This window comes from Emericellopsis cladophorae (assembly GCF_022114955.1).
Source record: "Emericellopsis cladophorae strain MUM 19.33 chromosome Unknown NODE_58_length_127558_cov_119_251112, whole genome shotgun sequence".
Classification (NCBI taxonomy): Eukaryota; Fungi; Ascomycota; class Sordariomycetes; order Hypocreales; family Bionectriaceae; genus Emericellopsis; species Emericellopsis cladophorae.
The window spans coordinates 91,904-106,633 of record NW_026250983.1 but is presented as its reverse complement, the minus strand read 5'-3'; the positions used below and the strand labels follow the sequence as shown (position 1 = coordinate 106,633).

Here is a 14,730-nt window from a genome sequence, read left to right as displayed (position 1 = left end):
TGCCTCAGAGACAAGAAGCCAACATGTCCAACTCAGCTCTACCCGAGGTGTCCTATCTCACCAACGACGACTCGATGCTCTCCCGTCGCTTCGGCAAGGAGATTCTCAACTACTACGCTGGAGGCACGCTGAACCGGTACTCATTCTTGCGTCCAGATACTGCTTTCTTGAGCAGAGCCGCGACGCAACCCAACACGCGGTTCGTTGCGCTCAACGGACTCAACCCGCTGGTGAAGGAGCAGACAGATCTACAGTACCTCAAACTGGATGACGTGAAGCCCCTCATTGGGGAACAGCCATTTGTATTGAGCGAGGAGGACGAGATCAAGAATTTCGACTCAAGCAAAAAGAACCCGCTGCTGGTATTTCTAGGATTGCTGGACGATGAGAGCGCCGAGGAGATTGCCACTACCAACCATGGCAGCGTAAAGGGTCAACCCTTTTTCGCGGTGGACATCACACCGAGAGAGCCCTTTACCGAGGCGGCTACAGCATTGCTGAAGGACCAAGAAGCCCAGGGGGCCAGCGTACAAGCGAGTCCCATGAAGATGGTCCTGCATCCTGAGTCAGGTATGTGGTTCCAAGAATAGGTACATTCCACGAAAATCCAGACGAGACTGACAGGACAGCTGCCATTTATGCTCAAGCCCGCTCCATGATCGATTGGAACACGCGGTCACCGTTCTGCGCTGGCTGTGGCCAACCCTCGCTCTCGGTCCACGCAGGTTACAAACGCGTCTGCCCGCCCACAGATGCCGCGTCCTCCACGCCTCGGGGTGAGTGCCTCACTCGCCAGGGGGTTTCCAACCTGTGCTTCCCTCGGTCCGATCCCACCATGATCGCAGCTGTTGTTTCGGCGGACGGCCAGCGCGTCCTATTGGGCAGGCAAAAGCGCTTCCCTCCTCACTGGTACTCCACCCTTGCAGGTTTCCTCGAGCCTGGCGAGTCCATTGAAGAAGCCGTGCGCCGCGAAGTCTGGGAGGAAGCGGGTGTCTACGTGGGCCGCGTCGTCATCCACTCATCGCAGCCATGGCCCTATCCCTCCAGCCTGATGATCGGTGCCATTGCGCAGGCTCGGCCCGGCAAGGAGGACATTGTACTGAATGACAAGGAGTTGGACGATGCAAAGTGGTTCAGCATCGACGATGTGCGCACAGCGTTGAACATTGGCACAGGAGGTTTAGGCGAAGGTCCACCTGAGGGATACAAGGAGGGCGATTTGAGGCTGCCACCCGCGCAGGCTATCGCGAACAGACTACTCTCGGCCGTGGCAGAGGGATTCTTGGTAGCTGTGCCAAAAATATAGATATTTAACTTGGATTTATTAGACTGCCATCCCCATGGGCTTGAAAGTGAAGCCTTCCATTTGAGGGGTCGCTAACGGCTCAATGTGGCCCTGCTCGTAGCGCAGGAGCCAGACAGCATCTGCGTTGATGGTCTCGAGGGCTTCGCGCACTTCGGCACTCTTCTCGAGCGTCTCTGTGAGCAAGCCAAGAATATCTTCAAACATGTCTTCGGAAATCTGGACGTGCAGAACCAAAGACGTGAGGAGGCCCACAGCACTCTCCCAGAGCCTGACAGGCGAGGCGTGCTGACCTAGGCTGCCCAGGCTATGTTCCCTTGCTGAAGGCTTGGCTTGGAAGACCGTTCCATCAGCAGTAGGGATCATGATATTGTCGTCGCCCCCAGTTTGTCGTGTTGCTGTCCTATGCGATCTGGTCGCCAGCGCTTGGCGCTTCACTTTCTTGAACCATTGTCCAAGCCCGTCGCTCCATTCTGTTTTGAAGCGGCTAGAAAGAAAGTCCCCTGCCGCCACACAGAGCGCTGACAAGGCCTGACAGGCTTCGACCGCGACAAATGTCTCGGGATCGTATAGTCTGCTCAGCACGACAGGCCACACTGCGTGCACGAGGGGGAGGAACGCCTCTTCGTCGGCTGCCAAGGCAGGTGAAGCTGTGGATAGAAGCTCAAGCAATGATCGCCGCAGTCGCGGTGTTGGCGACGTCAAGTAATGCTGTGTGAGTGTCGTGATTCGTAGAAGAAGCTGGTACGTCACGGAGTTGGGGGGCTTCTCCGGCTCAGGAGGTGGCTGCTCTTCCGTGGCATCGTCCTCTGCTCCCGGCTGCGAGTCGTCCTTCCACGGGGCGGCAGGATGGCCCTGTGACGCCTTTGCTGTTTTGGCTTCTTCCGCTTCGTATTCCTGCCGCTGCTTTCGGCGGTGGAGAAAGTCCAAAAGCCCTTGCAACCCAGCTTGCTGTGGCCGCTGCTTTCTATGTGTTGGGACGGACGTTTTCTGACCTTTGAGTAGGAGCTTGTCTGATTTGATAGCTTGATCAACGAGTTCCTTGAGTACGGCGAACAGCGACTCAACAAACACTGGATAGCCATGGTAGTTCTCGAGAGCCGCAAATATTGACTCGACCACATCGTCAAGGAACGGCACGAGGCGTGACCCGGCCAAGCGGATCATCATGGTGAGCACCTGCATGGACGCAGGGGAAATGTCAAGACTGTTGAGGCGCAGCGCTATGGAGTTGACCATGTAATCAACGTTTTCGATGATCAACATCGAGACGTCCTTGTACCCAGAGGCTAGAGCCATGCCGTTCAACGTCACGATGGCGTGCTGTCGCAGTGCGTGGTCCTCTGATCCTAGTAAAGTGACAACAGGGAACAGCACGTCGATGAGTTCCGGCCGGAAGGCTTTGCCCATCCTGGTAGCCGCGTGTAAAACCACCTCGAGTGACAAGGCCTCTAGCCGCCAATCGACCGCTTCGCCTTCAGTGTGAGCATCGAGGGTCTCGACCGCGAACGAGTACAGCTCCTGAAAGACATCGTCGGTACCCCCGTCGGGACCGGAGAAAGCCGACAGGTCGAAAACACTATCGGTGGCCTTGGATGCCGATTGTGCAGCCTTCACTATTTCGAAGCAGAGCCAGAAACCGGCAATTTGGTAGTTTGATTCGGGCGTCCGGACGTAATCCAGCAAGTTCATCACGAGCTTGGATGGTTTGAAGTGTGCACCAATGACACCCAGAAGACCGAGCATCTCCTTCCTGGTCTCTTTCTGACTGCCGTGCCCAAGGACCACGGGGGCGTACTGGGCTTCAACGCCTTGCACTGTCAGGCTGCTTTCATTGCCAAGGATAGCTTGGTTGGTGACCCGGGACTGCGACTTGGGTTCCTCCATCAGGATGACCACGCTATCCCTCAGCGTACTGGAGATAGTATCATCGAGCGTCGAAGACTCGATCTGCATCTCCTGCAGCAGGCCGATGCCCTTGGAAATGTTGTGCAGTGCGCTCGTTTTCACATCTTCGTCATTCGACTGCATGAGGCGCGAAAGGCTCGACATCCATTGATACACGGCCGTCTTGGCTTTGTCGCCGAGCTCAGGGTAGATTGTGATCAGGTCCCGTAGACTGGTCTCGGTGACAGACCCCTTGCTGTTCGCATCCTCGACGATCATGGCAGTCTCCACCAGAATAGACGCGGAGTCTTTTAGAGTAGTGTGAGATTCGTCCAGTAGCCGAATGCAAAGACTGCGCAGTGCATCACGCACCTCCTCTGAGCCATTGCCTCGCAGCTTCATAAATCCAGACAAAGCGACTTTGATCTGTCCTGTGGTAGCCTTCAGCCATGCTGGACTTAGCAAGTCATTCGATGAAGCCTCGGGCTCTTTCTCGGCTTGTGCAAGGATGGTTCGAGTCTGCATGTCGCCCAGTACCCGCGTAATAACCAATGTGGCCGTTTCCAGGCTGGCGACCAGCACTTTTTTCCGGTATCTCGTAGGCGTGGCAAGCATCTTGGCTACCGTTGAGACGACGCCTGGCAAGAAGTTGGCCAAGGCTTCTCGATCCCGTAAGCTGGTGTAGATTCCCTGTACCGCCCTCAAAGCCTCCTGCTGGATCAGGTCTGTCTGCCCATCCTGAGCCCCATTGAGTATGACCGTAATTCCATGACCAAGCGCGGGAATGGCGTCCAGCTCGGCAAGATTCGTGGCGCCGGCAATCGAACCACCTACGACTCTGAAAAGCGCACTGAGTGTACGATAACACTCCAAAACCAGCTCTTCGGGAACCTCTTTGCGTTCCTTTTTCGAGCCCGGATTGCCCTCGATGATGAAGGTGACCAAAGTCAGTATCTGCTGCACCATTTCCCCAGGCAGTTTGCTTTTCCAACCATGCTCAATCAAGATCCTCAGGCACCGCACACACTTCTCAATCAACAGCATCGAGAACACGTCGAGCTGACGGAAGACGTGGTACAGCGGGAAGAATACATATTCTGCCAGCTTCTCATCCAACGACGATGGATTTTTGTTGACTTGCTCGGTCAGGATGGCCAGGATCTGCGTGGTCAAGGCGAGAAGTTCTCGCTGCGATCCCGGTGAGGCCGCATCACGAATAGCGAGCTGGCTGACCTTGACGCAGGATGGCTTGAGCTGCACCATGTCAGTCTGCGCACTGGAAGACAGTATCCGGGTACGTACCTTCTGAAAGACCTCATTGCGAGCCTGGATTTGTGGTTGCACCTCCATGGTAGCGTCAGGAAGCTTCTTTACCTCATCTTTACAAAGATAGTATTTCCGGGAGTCGTGTAGCTGAACGGCCTCTGGCCAATTTTGGGAAGACAATATGTCCAGGAGTTTTGCCCCGGGGTCGAAGGCGATTGCGATATGCGTGACTGAAGCTTGCGAAGCTTCGAATTTGGATGGCAACTTCGGCGAGTTGGACGCGCACGGTGCTAAGCACGTCTTCTGAGTATTCATACTGTATTAGCACTGTATGTCTGCAAGGTGAACACACGACATTGACATCATCGTCAACTACATCAACCTGTGCATCCCTCGTGTCATTTTGATCGAGAATCGCCGCAGAGCCTCAAAAACACCCAGATTCCCGAGAAAGGGGGAAAACTTACTTCGATATGACTTGGGAAGATGAGCCCTTCTCCGTTGCTGTCCATCCGTACCCCTCCCGCACCCGCAAGAGCGCCGCATACGAGCTGGGCAACACCAACGCAAAGAACGCCCTGATATTCATCGGCGGACTGAAAGATGGCCCTCACACTACGCCTTATATTCGGGCAGTGGCCAACATCATTGAGAAGCGCGACAACCTCGACTACTCAGTCTTTGAGATCCGCTTGAGGAGCTCTTGGTTGGGCTTTGGAACCTCAAGCTTGAAGAATGACGTTGAAGATATATCAGCTTTGGTGAAGTATCTCAGGGGAAAGGGCAAGCAAAAGATTGTCTTGATGGGGCATTCGACCGGCACGCAAGACTGCATGGAGTACACGAACTATGCGAAGCACGGGGCTGAGCCTGTCGAGGGCTTCATCCTGCAGGCACCTGTCTCTGACCGCGATGGCCTCGATATTGTAGCCCCAAACTGGAAGGAGTGCCTCGCTACAGCGGATCAGATGATAGCAGACGGCAAATCGGATTGGTGCATGCCCAAGGATAAGGTACCCAACGTGCTTGGGGCTCCCATCACTGCCTACCGACTCAGGTCGTTGATTGCCAAGGAGTAGGTGCGCCCTCACAAAGAAGCCGAAAACTGCTGACGAGGACCAGTGGTGACGACGATTACTTCTCTGCCGATCTGGAAGACGCCAAGGTGCGCAAGTACTGGGGTCGCTTCAAGGCACCAGTGCTGGTGCTGCACTCGGAGAAGGACGAGTTTGTCCCTGACGATATTGACCAAGCAGCTCTGAACAAGCGATACAAGGAAGCCAGCCCAATGGTGAGCCCACTTTCAGACCTCATCCCCAACACTGGGCACACAGTGCTCGAGGATGAGGCTAGGGAGTGGTTGGGGAAGAAAGTGTGCGAATTCCTCGAGACACTGCAGTGAGATCATTGGACGATGACTCACTGTGCTGGTTCTTATTACTGAGGGGGCGCTGGGTACTATCTCGGACAGAGGCACGTCATGGTGTGGGATCGTAGCTACGTAGGTTCGACAGCGCGTCAATGAGAACCTCACCACAGGTTCTGGAAAGCCGGATTCTTAGCACACTAGCCCATCTCAAAAATTATCTAGGGGTGGTTGGTATCTTTCCTGGTATTATCAAAGAATCGACGCTTCCGGTGTGCAAGCCACTGGAGGGTAGCTCGCGTGCCAGCGAGACGAATCTGTTACTAGATTGCGTAGCATCTCGTCCATGTCTTCTTTTATTTTTCAAGAAGATCTATCTGCTTGCGAAACGCTGGTTCCTCCAGAAATGCCAGGCGGCAAGGGTGACTGCGAGCGGCGGACACGCCAGCAACACCCAGCTCCAGAGCCCGTTGCTTTGTGCCTTTAGCCCACGCATCACCTCATCAAGCTGTATCGTGAGCTCCTCCTTGGTCCCATCGTTCCACACTACATGTCCTCCCCGGGTCTCGCTCCATTTCGCCTTGGTTCTCACATCTGTCTGGCTGCGCACCCTGTTCTCTGCGTCTTCGCTGGTAAGGTGCGCGTCTCGCTCTCGTAGTCGGCGCATCTGTATTTCCGGATCGCGGACACCCACGACCAGCGTCGTCCCGCAGAAACGGTCCAGTTTGGACTCGAACAGCAGTGGGACATCGAGCACCACGGCCCAGCATCCTGTGAGGTAGCACCACAGCACCTTGCGCGCCATGGCCCACCGGACCGCCGGGTGAACAATGCCGTTCAGCACTGCCCTGTCCTTCTTACGTTCATCGCTGTCGCCAAAGACGCGTCGACCCAGCGCTGGTCGGTTGAGTGGGCGTCCATTGCCGGTGGGTCCATTCTCGGGCATGGAGTCGGATGGCCCGACCAGGAGATCAGGCGTCGTGGGACCAAAATGCTTCACGATCGCCGCATAGCCCATTGTGCCGGGCTCGACGACCTCGCGGGCCAGGACATCTGCATCCACGATAGGCAGGGAGTGAGGCGGCGAGGAGAGGATGGAGGAGACAGTGGATTTGCCGGTGGCTATTGAGCCAGTCAGGCCGAGAAGAAGCATGGCGCGGGAGTATGTGAGTGGGCTTGGTGCGTTGTCTTTGAGTTTGTCAATCGGCGCTGGACTTATGGTGCGTTGATAAGTGAGGCAACGTTGCTCGTTGCGGGCCAGCCTTCTGGTGTTTGCAGGCCACCTGTTCCCATTTGGTTGCACAACTCCTGCTAACAGTTGCTTCCTACGAGTGAGAAACGGCAACTGGGTGTTCAAAAACTGCAATCGTGCTCAAAGGCGGCGAGATTATGACCTAATACATGAACTTTAATCAAATAATCCGAGCGCGTCGAAGGTTGGGAGGTTGAAGGTAAAGGAAGGTTATGTCGATAAATGAGATAAGGCCTTGGGAGGAACCTGCCGTGTAACGGGTCGCTCCTGCTGACTAAGAAGCGTCGTGCAGAGGGTCCCTCTGTCCAAAGGGCTGATTTTCTTTATTAAATTAGATCTGATTACTCTATTTGTTGAATCGCATAGCATCTCATGGGTTAGACCCTTTTCTTCTTCCCTTTTCGAGAACATCTGTTGATCGTGAACGCTGCGGGCGGCTGACAAGACGCCCCGCTCGTCAGCTGCGAACATGGGGGCTGCCGCCAGGACCTGCATACCGATAAAACCGATGGCAATGGTCCGGTTGAAATTTGTCTGCTACTATTGGCTGTATTGTTGACTCACTGCATTAAGTCTGGGCCAGCAGGGGCACCAGCTCCGCTACACCGACATTGGTTTGTGGGAAGCCGCCGTCCGGATCGCATCCGTGTCATACGGGCTGACAAAGCATCCATCGCTTTTCTTGCTGACTGAAAGCTTGAACACAAACCCTTGTCCTTGAATCTCAATTCTTTAGCCTGTGTCAAGATTTGGCAATCCAGTCCGACGCCTGCTTCCGGCGGAATTGAACTTTGTTGTTCGCGAAATCTATCATAAGTACATCTTCCATGATACGTGCCAGTGACGACGTCAGATCGAACTCCAAGCCCCTAAAATAAAAACCGTCGACGTCCTCGTCATTGCCTGCCCCACTACGACCGCCGGCAACATCCGCTGCTCTAGCATGACGCGCCGATTGTAGGTGACGCAAACCCTCACTGTCTCTCTAGAGTCTCTCGCCAGGAGCACCATCGCGACGAGAGAATGGACTACGCCAGCGAGCAACAGATACTGCTGAGCTCGGGCTCGTTCACGGGCCGTCGCCCTTTGCAGCAGCTCGGCAGCGACTACCTCTCAGCCACAGCTACCGGTCGACAACCACTATGTGGGAATAAAGAAGGATGGGGGCCCATGAGTCCCTTTCGATACGACTTTACGCCTTGCTTCATTGACGTTTGGATCGCCATCGTCGCGGTCGGAGGCTTGGTTCTGGGTCTTGGTTCCGTCTGGTTCCTGCGCAAGAAGAAGCCCATTGCGACGGGCGTCAAGGATATGCCGTTCTTCCTGAAGCAGGTAGTGCTCATTCGAGTGCAGAGACAGTACGTCCGCTGACAAGACTCTGTAGTCCTTGCTCGCCGCATTCATCGCCGACGTGGTCGCTCAACTTACCATCCAATTCATCAACTACGGACCGATTGCGTTTGGCGACTTTCGTGTGTGGACCACCGTATTGACGATTGCCTCGGGCTGCGTCATCTTCTGCATCCAATGGCTCGAACAATCTCGACTGCGCTATGCTCACGGCGTGGTGCTCTTCTACTGGCTACTCCTGATCATTGCTTCGGTTGTCAAGCTGCGCTCCCTCGTGTCCCAGCAGCTGTACGCCAAGAGCCTGCCATACTTCATCGTCTACTGCGTGGGAACCGGCCTGGCGATGGGAGTCTTCCTGATTGAGTGGCTCTGGCCACGTAACACGCGCGATAGTCGGTACGATGCCATCGACGAGGAGGAAGAGTGCCCGATGGAATATGCCTCTGTGTTTTCCTGCCTGACTTTCGACTGGATGACACCTCTCATGAGGCGCGGCTACAAGATCTTTCTCTCCGAGAACGATCTCTGGGGCCTGGCGAAACAGGACCAGACCAAGAGGACGGGTTCCGCGTTCGACGATGCATGGCAGAAGGAACTGAAATATCGACCCAACAAGCCCAGCCTCTGGATTGCCATGTTCCGTGCCTACGGTGGCCCGTACATGGTTGCCGCCATCTTCAAATCCATCAACGACGTTACCCAGTACGTACAGCCACAATTGCTACGCTTCTTGATCGCATTTGTCGCTTCGTACCAGACTCAGCGTCCTCAGCCAGTCGTACAGGGCGCCGCGATCGCATTCGCCATGTTTGCCTGCGCAACGCTCCAGACGACCATGGTACACCAATATTTCCAGCGCGCCTTCGAGGCTGGTATGCGCATCAAGGGTGGACTGGCGTCCGCCATCTATCGCAAATCCCTGAAGTTGTCCAACGAGGGACGCGCCTCCAAAACAACCGGTGACATTGTCAACTACATGGCCGTCGATGCTCAGCGTCTTCAGGACTTGACACAGTGGGCGCAGCAGGCCTGGTCTGCTCCCTTCCAGATCATCATCTGCATGGTCTCCCTCTACAATCTCGTCGGATGGTCTATGCTTGCCGGCGTCGCTGTCATGATCATCATGATGCCCGTCCAGGGGTTTACCGCCAAGCTCATGAAGAGCATGCAGAAGAAGCAGATGAAGAACAAGGACGCAAGGAGTCGACTCATCAACGAGATCATCAACAACATGAAGGCCATAAAGCTTTACGCCTGGGGCCAGGCATTCATGAACCGGTTGAACCACGTGCGAAACGACCAGGAGCTGAAGAACCTACGCAAGATCGGAGCTACCCAAGCCGTGGCCAACTTTACATGGTCAAGCGCCCCGTTCTTCGTTTCCTGCTCGACGTTTACGGTCTTTGTTCTTACCCAAGATCGCCCTCTCACCACGGACATTGTTTTCCCTGCGCTGGCGCTCTTCAACCTCCTGACCTTCCCGCTCGCCGTTCTTCCCATGGTCATCACTGCCATCGTCGAGGCTACCGTTGCCGCCGGACGTATCACCGACTTCCTCTGCGCCGAGGAGCTTCAGTCGGACGCGGTCACCATCGGACCTGCTCCTCAGGCCTATGGTGAAGAGTCCGTCATCATCCGCGAGGGTACCTTCTCATGGAACCGCCACGAAGACCGCCTTGCGCTGAAGGATATCGACTTCACCGCCTACAAGGGCCAGCTTACTTGCATTGTGGGCCGTGTCGGATCCGGCAAGTCGTCTCTCTTGCAGAGCATGTTGGGTGATCTTTACAAGGTTGCCGGCACTGCTGAGATCAGAGGCACTGTCGCCTACGCTTCTCAGCAGACATGGATACTCAACGCAACCGTTAAGGAGAACATTGTCTTTGGCTATCGGTACGACTCTGATTTCTACGAGAAGACGATCAAGGCATGTTCACTCGTGGATGACTTTGCCCAGCTCCCTGACGGTGATGAGACGGTTGTCGGCGAACGTGGTATCTCCTTGAGTGGTGGACAGAAGGCCCGTGTGTCTCTGGCACGAGCCGTTTACGCCCGTGCCGACATTTACCTTTTGGACGATGTCCTCTCGGCTGTAGACTCCCACGTTGGCAAGCACATTATGGAGAACGTCCTTGGTCCCCGTGGCCTGCTGTCTTCCAAGACCCGTGTTCTAGCTACCAATGCCATTGCCGTACTACAACAAGCTAGTTACATCACCCTGCTCAAGGATGGCCAAATCGTCGAGAAGGGCACCTACAGGGAGCTCTCTGCCATGGGAGGCAGCGTCGCCGAGATGCTCCGTACCGCTGGTCAAGACGGCAATGGATCCGGCTCCGGGAGCTCCAGTGGCTCTACGAGCGAGACATCCACCGTAATCGAGGCCCCTGTCGACAGCCAAACAAAGGAGGAGATTGAAGAGAGCCAGGAGCGAGTGCCTGAGCTGGCTCCGATCAAGGCCGGTGCTTCCGCCCCGGCCAAGCCACGCTCGAGCAGCATGGCCACCCTGCGTCGTGCTAGTACCGCGAGCTTTAGAGGCCCCCGTGGTAAGCTCACGGACGAGGAGATCGCCGGCAACTCCCGCTCGAGGCAGACGAAGGAGTTTATTGAGCAGGGCAAGGTCAAGTGGAGTGTATACGGAGAATACGCCCGCGAGAACAACCTCATCGCTGTCGCATTCTACCTGGCCACCCTTCTCACTTCGCAAGCTGCCAGCATGGGTGGTTCGGTTTGGCTGAAGGAATGGTCAGAAGCTAATCAGAAGACGGGCCTCAACAAGAACATTGGCATGTTCATCGGCATTTACTTTGCCTTCGGTATCGGATCATCGCTTCTCAACGTTGCTCAGACGCTCATCCTTTGGATCTTTTGCTCCATCGAAGCGTCCCGCAAGCTCCACGAGCGCATGGCCAATGCCATCTTCCGCTCCCCCATGTCCTTCTTCGACACCACCCCCACGGGCCGCATCCTCAACCGCTTCTCTAGGTACGTCTTGCCCATGCCATGCTACCGTGACACTGCACACTGACCGGTGCCGCCAGTGATATCTACAAGGTCGATGAGGTTCTTGCCCGCTCGTTCAACCAATTGTTCGTCAACGCTGCCAAGTCTTCGTTCACGCTTGTCATCATTTCCGTTACGGTGCCTGCCTTTACGGCCCTGATCATCCCCCTGGGGCTCATGTACTACTGGATCCAGCGGTATTACCTGCGCACGTCGCGTGAGCTGAAGCGTCTCGACAGTGTCAGCCGCAGCCCCATCTACGCCCACTTCCAAGAGTCTCTGGGTGGTGTCTCGACGATCCGCGCGTTCCGTCAGCAAGATCGCTTCGAGCTGGAGAACGAATGGCGCGTCGATGCTAACCTGAAGGCGTATTTCCCCTCCGTCAGCGCCAACCGCTGGCTCGCTGTTCGTCTCGAGTTCATCGGCGCCTTTGTCATTCTCGCTGCGGCAGGGTTCGTCGTTATTGCCAAAGCTGGCGGCAGCCCGCTCGGGCCCGGCATGGTCGGTCTGGCCATGTCGTACGCCCTCCAGATCACGGGTGCCCTCAACTGGATCGTCCGTCAGACCGTCGAGGTGGAGACCAACATTGTCGCCGTGGAGCGTGTACTCGAGTACGCCAGGCTACCGAGCGAAGCCCCCGAGATCATCCCTAACAAGAGGCCCCCTGTTGCCTGGCCGTCCAAGGGCGAGCTTGACTTTGTCAACTACAGCACGCGTTACCGCAAGGGCTTGGACTTGGTGCTCAAGAACATTAACCTGGATATCAAGTCTCACGAGAAGATTGGCGTTGTTGGGCGCACCGGTGCCGGCAAATCTTCCCTGACGCTCGCTCTGTTCCGTCTCATTGAACCGGCCACGGGCCACATTGGCATCGATAACCTCGATACCTCCTCGATTGGTCTGCTTGATCTCCGACGCAGACTCGCCATCATCCCCCAGGATGCGGCTCTCTTCGAGGGATCGGTCCGCGACAACCTCGATCCCGCACACGTGCATGACGATACGGAGCTTTGGAGTGTTCTCGGTAAGTGACCTCGTGTGGAATAGGCCATATTTCAAGCTGTTTGCTAACGGCACGACCCTATAACAGACCATGCGCGGCTCAAGGACCATGTCGCAAGCATGGACGGCGGCCTCGAAGCACAAATAAACGAAGGAGGTGAGGTTTCCCAATGATGCATATCCCGTCGTCGTCTTTTCTTTTACCCCCTTGCCACAAGGCGCGCGTCCTCGGTCTTCTAGAAGAGTCATCCGCTATGGCACTGGTCACTGCGTGACCTTGCAATTTCTTGGGTGACCCCGAACACGCAAGTCGTGTCCAAGACCGGCTCCTCATCGTCGCGCAAGAAGGAGGGGTGTCCCTATGTTGGGGCAAGGCTTCCTGTTGTCATCCACGAAAACGGAATGTCTTGCAGGATCGTCTCATTGCACGGGACCTCGTGGAACCCCATATGCATCGTAGACCCTCCATCTTCGCTCAATCCGGCATCAGACGCATGTCATGCTGACTTTGTATTCGTAGGTTCCAACTTGTCACAGGGTCAACGCCAGCTCGTCAACCTGGCCCGCGCCATGTTGACGCCGTCCAACATCCTCGTGCTGGACGAGGCCACCGCTGCCGTGGACATTGAGACCGACGCGATGATCCAGCGTACCCTGCGCTCGCCGCTCTTCGCCAACAAGACAATCATCACAGTAGCACACAGACTGAACACCATCCTAGACAGCGATCGTGTCGTCGTTCTCGACAAGGGTGAGGTGGCTGAATTTGACACGCCAAGTGCGCTTTTCAAGAAGCAGGGGTTGTTCTACAATCTGATGCAGCAAGCCGGCCTGGAGGTGGAGTGAATTTGAGGGAATGAATAGTAGGAAGAAAAACTATTGTGTACATCTGATGGAGCTGTTCATAGATTGGAGGACATACCTTTCTTGGCGTTGAATCTTTTGCATTTGAAAATAAACATTACGACGTGTGTTGCTGGCCAATCTCCTTGTCACTCTACGCGAGTGAATTGATAGGTCCGTCGTATATGGCATCGCGCTAGCCTAGCAATCTGCCCATGGTGATCAACAACTCATCACGACGCTCGTACCGTATGTTTGCTGGGTCTGCCTCATCGGTCAATTGATGGTGCAGGCATTCAAGCTGTTGATGTGCGCAGAGGGCCCTTTCATCTCGGTGTGGGAGGGCTGTTCACCGGCACGGTTTGGCCGTCCGCCACATCGACGCTGCGCGTGCCGTCCGTCACCATGGACGCGGGTTCCCGCCAGTCGGAGCAGTCTCGAGCAGTCTACGAGATCACACCTACACACCTCACGGACATAGCTCCCGTTCCCCTTCCATTTTGGTTGCTCTTCAACAGCAGCACCAGCTCCCCAAGGATGTGATGAGAACGCACGAGCACGGAATGGGTTTCACATGAATGCAGCAGCGGACAATGTTAGCGTCCCCAGCTGAGACAACACGCGGATGGCGGACGCCACCCAATTGACCGATTGCGATTGTCATGCTGAAGAACACGACAATGTGGGTGACAGACGGCTGAGACATGTGGGAGTGTTGGGCAACCCTAAGCCCACTATAACGCCAGAGGCGGATGAGTGACGCGACGAAGGACTCTTGTAGGCACGTAATCCGATGGGAGCCGTGGAAATCAGATGAGCACATCGAGCCGCTCTTGTCGCGCTATTGAATCTGGACGTGCGCGCTCGTGCGAACGAAGCGTCTGGGCTTGTGGTGTCGTGTTTTCATGGCACAACATGTCAACAGAAGCAACAGACTATTATTTATGGATGCTCCGATCACGTCACAATGTAATGGAAAATGCCCGAAGAGGGAGGGGCAGGCTGGATGCTTGAGACGCGCTACCAATGATTCTAACAATAGGATGTTCAACGTGAGATGCTCGTCCAGAAAGCCGGACTGTCTGGAGTCTGGACTGGCGCAGAGTCGCGTTGTACACGATCCTGATGTGCAGCATTGACAGCGAATCGGTGTTGCAAGTTGCGCCTAGACGGTGTCTAGACCAACAAGTTATTAATTGGAGGCTATCGATCCGTACTGGTGGGCATGCCCGTCCGTGGCTGGCCCCATGTCGGTGAGTTGAGACGTGAATAGCGGGTCCTGCCTTTTCTTTTTCTCGCTTCCACTCCGTTTCCAAAGGGGGAGGGAGGGCTGGAACTTAAGAGGTCCGAGGAGTTGATAGGAAGATGGCTGACAGCCTGTCAATTGTTATCGGTCCTGCCTGTGCCTTTATAAGCTCGAATGCGTATGTGGTTTCTCCGGTGAAGTGACGCCAATATGTT

General features: G+C 55.4%; 5 protein-coding genes across 5 annotated transcripts; 3 read left to right on the top strand and 2 right to left on the bottom strand.

Moving 5' to 3' along the window:
• Nucleotides 1-23: 23 nt before the first annotated feature.
• J7T54_002671 (NADH pyrophosphatase-like protein) lies at nt 24-1,306 on the top strand (the record flags this gene model as incomplete). The annotated part of the gene is made up of 2 exons (XM_051509314.1): nt 24-570; nt 630-1,306. 2 exons carry the CDS (start codon nt 24-26, stop codon nt 1,304-1,306), a joined length of 1,224 nt encoding a protein of 407 aa, XP_051359697.1.
• Nucleotides 1,307-1,324: 18 nt separating this feature from the next.
• On the bottom strand, nt 1,325-4,540 carry J7T54_002670 (TEL2-interacting protein-like protein; the record flags this gene model as incomplete). Its single annotated transcript, XM_051509313.1, has 2 exons — nt 1,325-4,444; nt 4,493-4,540. The coding sequence occupies 2 exons, from the start codon at nt 4,538-4,540 to the stop codon at nt 1,325-1,327; spliced, it is 3,168 nt and encodes a 1,055-aa protein (XP_051359696.1).
• Nucleotides 4,541-4,929: 389 nt separating this feature from the next.
• J7T54_002669 (uncharacterized protein) lies at nt 4,930-5,858 on the top strand (the record flags this gene model as incomplete). Its single annotated transcript, XM_051509312.1, has 2 exons — nt 4,930-5,531; nt 5,579-5,858. The coding sequence occupies 2 exons, from the start codon at nt 4,930-4,932 to the stop codon at nt 5,856-5,858; spliced, it is 882 nt and encodes a 293-aa protein (XP_051359695.1).
• A 337-nt stretch (nt 5,859-6,195) lies between these two features.
• On the bottom strand, nt 6,196-6,975 carry J7T54_002668 (Dephospho-CoA kinase-like protein; the record flags this gene model as incomplete). Its single annotated transcript, XM_051509311.1, has 1 exon — nt 6,196-6,975. The coding sequence occupies one exon, from the start codon at nt 6,973-6,975 to the stop codon at nt 6,196-6,198; it is 780 nt and encodes a 259-aa protein (XP_051359694.1).
• A 1,122-nt stretch (nt 6,976-8,097) lies between these two features.
• Nucleotides 8,098-13,272, top strand: J7T54_002667 (Metal resistance protein-like protein; the record flags this gene model as incomplete). Its single annotated transcript, XM_051509310.1, has 5 exons — nt 8,098-8,406; nt 8,459-11,406; nt 11,463-12,448; nt 12,515-12,583; nt 12,947-13,272. 5 exons carry the CDS (start codon nt 8,098-8,100, stop codon nt 13,270-13,272), a joined length of 4,638 nt encoding a protein of 1,545 aa, XP_051359693.1.
• Nucleotides 13,273-14,730: the final 1,458 nt, after the last annotated feature.